Raw genomic sequence first — 6,279 nt, forward strand, 5'->3', positions numbered from 1 at the left:
TACAATGGATGCTAACCTGAACTTTGGAATTCAATAATGATTTATCTGTGCATAGGTTGAAGCAATATGATGCATTGAACATCTGTATTTACACATTTTGATCACCTGCCATTCATTATGGTTCACTATGCCTTGCCCACCCCATACTAGCTCTGTGTCCCACCTTGGCCACCCCAATCAAAATGTCCTATAAGAAACTGCCTATAGGCCCCTGTCTAATGGTAAACTGTAACTTGGTCAATGCTTATTAGTAATTGACACTGAAACTGTAAATGGGTAATTACATAAATACAAATTCATAGTCTCAACATAATTTGTCTTTTTTGTATGTTTTATTGGAGTGATTTATTGATTTATCAAAATAAGTTGAAGGAATCTTTATAAATAAAAATTATAAATTGCAGTACAAACACATTCCCCATCCCTATGACAAAACAAGACTTAAAGTTTTAAGAAAAAACATGTCATCATCTGAAATATTGACTACTAGGCTATCATTATACGAGAACAGTGTCATATTGGGTTGAAGTACGCAGACATTGTTAATTTGCAACAGAAAATGAACACTGCACCCAATGTGTTGAATATATTGTAGGAGTGTCCTGGTCAATCTAACAAATGTATCTTAATTATATAACTAATAACTAAACATTGAATTATCTACACAGGGTTAGGGTTAGGGTTTCATTTTCCAAAATTGTTAGTTTATACAAAAGCTTATTGGTCTCATTCTCAAGTAGTATTAAGGCAATATTTGGTTGTTTTGTTGTTCTTGTGTCAACAGTACAGTATGTATGGAAACAGGAGTCAAGAAAAAAACACATCTCCCTTCCAATGCTTCTCTTTTAGCATTATTTCACTTCATGATTCCTAATCAAGTGATATACAACATGTAAAAATACAAAAAGGCAATGTTTTGACATTGACACACACAAAGCCTTCAAGCGAGGAGCATAATCACTGATTATGTTCTCTTATTTGAACTGACAGTATATTATCTTGTACAATCACATTCACGTACTAAACCCCCTCACCAGATTCTGTCATATCAAATACCTCAACTTGTTTTATGCCTTATGTACTGTACAATGCTTTGAGATTTTCTTCTATAAATGAAATGTATTGTTATTATTAATAATCTGTTATGATCATTAGTTTGTGCTTCTTTTTCAGTTTACACCACTGAGTCACCTATTGATGTTTCCCTGCTGTTGGCAAAGAGAACTGCAGCATGCACAGTATAGAACGCCAATCTGTTCATGTCAGCCTTCCCAAAGAAAGAGTCTCGTTTCAGGGCATCTATGATTGTGGTGTTACAGCTTGCCAGCAGTACCGTCACAGCCACCTTTTTATAGTCTTTGATGATTCCTGTGAACGTGTTAATTCCTGTTGAGTCTATAAAGGGGATGGCGGAGCAGTCTAAGATGATGGTGTGAAAGTCTAGTTCTTGGGCTACCAGACCCATGTTTGCTTCCCTGTTGCACTTGTCATTCATCCCGGCCTGCTTGGCTGCCAATTCTTTGTTGGCTTTTTTCTCTGCTTTCCTCCTCCTGGTCATCTCAAGGAAGGGTTCCACACCCACAGCCTTGTACAAAGACTTCAAGAAGAAGTCCTTGTTGGCGTAGTACAGAGGGGCCTGGAAGCGGAATATCTGGACTCTAGAGGGCGCCGCAAGGTTCTCATATTCCTCCATGTCCTCATAGTGTTCCGTATTGGCAATGTTTCCCAGTAGAGAAATTTTCGGCTTCTGGGTTTGAAAGACAACGCAGAGCATGGAGAAGACCACCCCAACCAGCAGGCCCAGCTCTACACTGATCAGAGCTGAGGCACTCATAGTGACCAGCCACACCACGGCATCCATCTTGCTGACCCGCCACTTAGAGGGCACGTCTCTGAACTTACGGAGCGCCCCCCTCAAGCTGACGATGATGATGCATGCCAGGACACACTTCTGGAGGGAGTAGAAGAAAGGGGCAAAGAAAAGCAGGACCAGAAGGACCACGAAGGCACTGACAAGGCTGGATACCTGAGTCTGACAGCCAGTCGAGTCCTTGACCATCGTCTTAGCCAAGGCTGCGCTGGTGGTGAAACAGTGGAAGAAAGACGGGATGATGTTACATAAACCAATGGCTATCATCTCCTGGTTGGGCCGGACGGTGTAGCCATTCTTCTTGGCGAACATCTCAGAGAGGGAGACGGTGAAGGCGAAGCTGATCACAGCAAGAGGGATGGCATCGAATGCCACCCGGGGCATCAGGCTGAAGTTGGGCACTTCTGGGGGGATGAAGCCAGTGGGGATGTGCCCGGAGACGCTGGAGCCGTAGCGCCCATTCAGGTCCCCAAAGTGGGACACCAGTGTGGCGACCCCCACCACCACCAACTCAGTGGGCAGCGGGATCTTCATCCGGTCCTTGTAGCGATCCTGGAGCTCTTTGCACGCTACTAGGATGAAGATACAGATGGCACTGGTGAGCAGGTCGCACATGTTGGTCTTGTGAATGTTGCTGAAGATATTGATCCAGGTGATCATCACAGTGCCATAGCCCTGGTGCCGGGGGATCTTCAGGCCCAGGAGGTACTTGGCCTGGACGGTGAGGATGGTGACGGAGGCGCCAGTGGCAAAGCCATCTAGCATGGGGGCAGAGAGGTAGACAGAGACAAAGCCCAGCCGGAACACAGCCATCAACACCTGGAGAAACAGAAAGAGAAGCAGGTATAATATTTCATTTATGATTAGGCAACTAACCCTAAATGAATTGAAAACGAAAAGCATTTGGCTTGAATTGACCACAACATTTTTTTTACATTCACAAACATGCTCTGTTTGTTTTTTCTAGTATTATTCACAATTTCAATGATTAAATCAGTTAATTTGTAAGCTTAATGTCAAGATAAATAGATTTTACCTGGTAGATCCCAGCCAAAAATGTCATGGCTGCTGCAATGCTGATAGCATAGCATTCCTTCCCACACTCCATACCCAAGACCCCCACAGTCATGCCGACTGCTGAGTTGTTGGAGCCCTCTGTGCCATTCCAGGTGGTAATGGCAGTGCCCGCTTGGCCTTCGTCGTTGAGGTCGAACCCAGCCAGGTACACCTCCCTATCCACCACCTGGCCCACCATTAGACTCATCAGACTAAAGATGCCTACCGACACGTGCTTTGATGTGCCCATGAAGAAGTAGATGATGTTGGCGAAGAAGGAGGTGTAGAGGCCGTAGATGGGGTCCACACCCGCCAGGAGGCAGTAGGCAATGGCCTGGGGGATCAGGATGATCCCCACGATGAGGCCGGACATCAGGTCCCCAAAGACATACTCCCTCAACTTGTACTTGGGCAGCCAGAGCACTACGGGGAAAAACCCAGTCAAAGTGCTCTTGATCTTGGGCACAGAGCAGGACAAGCTACGGCTCAGTTTGGTTCGGAGGACGGCGATGGGCTGTCTCCGTTGGCGGACCCTCCGCTCCAGGGGGGGTAGCTCGGTCACCTTGCCTTCCTCCATGACCTCTGGGTGGGGTGGGCTGAGGTGAGGGTGAGGGTGGTGGTGGGGGTAGGCCACTTAACCGTGTTCCTGGAAGAAACACATAGAGAGAGATCGGTACTAATCATGAGACTATTTGATAATTAGATAGGGTGTCCTACCAAGGGAAACAATGATTAAACACAGTGAATGAGGTAATTGCACTCATGTCTCTAGTTTGATTAGCTGGTGTAATTAATTACAAAAGTAAGTTGTAATTTATTAATGGCTCGCTTGTCTGAATTACACGAGCCAATTTTGAAATAAATGAGAGTGAAAATAAAATGCCTGTCTATAAATAAATCATTTAGAATGATGAATGTCATGTTGATGTCATGACTCATCCCTGAACCAACCTGATGATTTTTTTATTTCATGCTTTTTGTCTTAAGCTCAGTTGCAGTTTAACATACAGTAAGAATATTTGCAGACTAAGACTCACATTAAATTCTAGTGTCAGCTAAATGTTTATAATACAGGAGAAATAAGCCTTTCAAGGCAAACAACTTGACTGTGATCATACTCAGTACAATATAAAAGGCAGTGTCAATCACATTGGCAATGGAAACATTTATTGATGGTACACAAGGCAAATACACTTAGGCACCCATCTGTCAACTGCTTGATGCAAAAGCAAACACTGAAAATGGGTTCACGATCTACATACAACTTCAATATATACTTCAATGTTGTCTTGGGGGGGTATTCCATTCCAATGTCTCTAAAGGAAAATCTAGGCTTATTTTTTATAAATCTTGTGAGATGAAATGTATCAAAATAAGCCTGGATTTTCCTTCAGCAACGTTGATGGAGTTCACTGTGAAACTTGTAATGTTTCAGAAGCTAGACTAGATCGATGTGATAACCTGTTGAAGAAGCCTATAATCAGCATATTATGTCTTATCATTAAATGTGATCATAACCTCATTATAGGATTTGATTCCTGCTACTGCATCCTGTGACAAAGTCAACACCCAGCCCTCTCATAGACCAGCTGACGGGATTCACATAGTAGCCAGAAGTCAGTTTCCAAAAAGATTATACATTTGTCAATAGATATTGGTGCATGTGGGATTTTGTTTTACTATTATGAAAGGTCTGAAAACAGGCCTTAAAACTCTCCTCTTGCTTGAACTACTTGTGTCTGTAAAACATTGACATACTGTATTCAATTCAGTTCACATTGTTATTTTCTAAAAGCGATGTAAGACAGTAACTACTCACCGACAGTGTCAATGATCTGCCAAGAGGGCAAATCACAGGTATCAGACTTAGATGTTAGGAGGTCAACCTAAATAAAAGTCACTGGTATCTTTGTACACTCACATTCAGACAGATCTAAAAAAAAAACTTGTTTTGTTTTTAGTTACTTTGTCTCTCCTCTCCACTCTCTTTTGCAGTCTCTTACATACCACCCTCTCTATTCCTCCCGGCAGACTGACATAAAAGTTGGCAGATCTATTTTGGATGAATGAAAGGATATAGGCTTGACAAACTGTAGCTTGTTGCTATTGGCTGGGCAGCTCAAGGGGGTGGGGAATGTCATCTTCTATGTTGAGATAATGTAAGCATATTTGTCAAGCCAGCCTCCCTTGGGCAATCCAGTGAGGATCAGGGCAATAGGGTAAAGCAAATCAATGTTTTACTGACTGGCGTAGCTTATCTTGCATGGTGTGTTAATATTCAGGGACCTGACCTGGGATCTTGTTTGTGCTGTAGGCTGATTTTGAAGAAGGGTTACTCATTGTCCACATCAAACTGTTCACATTATTCACACATTGACACTGTGGCCTAGTTTACACATTGTCGTTTACACATTGTCTTACATCAGAAGGGCATCTTCTCAGGCTTGTATAATGCTTTCAAATAACTGAGCGACGATTGATTTAGGTTGTGTGATACAATGGAATAGTCCTGAAGAGCATCCTTCAAGCTAAATCAAGCACATTTCAAATACTACCCTTGTCTACCCTTGTCTTACCCAAAAGGTGACTTAATTAGACCTGCTCCCAATTATTTTTGTAATAGCCTAATATACACACGCCACAGTCGTAGCATCAACTCAACATGCGTTTACTTTAATCAACTGATAGAACAGAGCACATCTATCTATAACATATATCATCGCTCAGGCATAACACCACAATAGCAGAACAATTGAACACTCCTATTTGAACTCTGATGCATCACAGTGTGCAGACATAACACATGCTATCAAAAAGTAGAACATTTAATGAAAAAGCATAAATTGTATGGCTTTTTAGAAATAATGTAATGATTTTATGTCAAATAAAATAATAAAATAAAAGTATAGCATTTATGGGACAGATATTAATTTCTTTCTGGTTTCTATTGAAGTAAACCTACATAGACAACTGTTATATTTGTGAAAAATCATTTACAATTTCTTATTAGGAAAAAGATTAAGCCTGCTTCGGGACAAGAAAGCATTTTCAATTGAGAACCTGAACCTGGTTTATTTCAGGGCTAGGCTTAATCTGGGTCCTGGTAATTGGATCATGATCATGTTCCAGTAGTATAAAAAATGATCCCAAATGTGTCTATAGATGTCTGGTCTCTCTCCCTTATGTGATCTGCAGTGTTACCATCATATGTGTGAACTCATTAGAAAGAGAATGGCTTAAAATCACATGACGTGGTGTGTATGAAGACGTTTTGTCTGATCTTTGCTTTTAGAAGGAGAGATCACATGAGGTGACACGGTGCGGTCCTGTGAGATGTGTGGAAATTTGATTGG

The 6,279-nt window shown here is 41.9% G+C and overlaps 1 protein-coding gene across 2 annotated transcripts; it reads right to left on the bottom strand.

Moving 5' to 3' along the window:
• Positions 1 to 346: 346 nt before the first annotated feature.
• On the bottom strand, positions 347 to 4,936 carry slc26a1 (solute carrier family 26 member 1). Of its 2 annotated transcripts, XM_080530202.1 has the most exons (3): positions 4,746 to 4,936; positions 2,907 to 3,572; positions 347 to 2,689 (listed from the first exon to the last, which is right to left on the bottom strand). In XM_080530202.1, exons 2-3 carry the CDS (start codon positions 3,501 to 3,503, stop codon positions 1,175 to 1,177), a joined length of 2,112 nt encoding a protein of 703 aa, XP_080386328.1. In that variant the 5' UTR covers positions 3,504 to 3,572; positions 4,746 to 4,936; the 3' UTR covers positions 347 to 1,174. The 2 variants fall into 2 exon arrangements, with proteins under 2 accessions (XP_080386328.1, XP_080386329.1); XM_080530203.1 differs by lacking the exon at positions 4,746 to 4,936 and having other exon boundaries at positions 2,907 to 3,776.
• Positions 4,937 to 6,279: the final 1,343 nt, after the last annotated feature.

This window comes from Nansenia antarctica (genome assembly GCF_963989245.1).
Source record: "Nansenia antarctica genome assembly, chromosome: 4".
Classification (NCBI taxonomy): Eukaryota; Metazoa; Chordata; class Actinopteri; order Argentiniformes; family Microstomatidae; genus Nansenia; species Nansenia antarctica.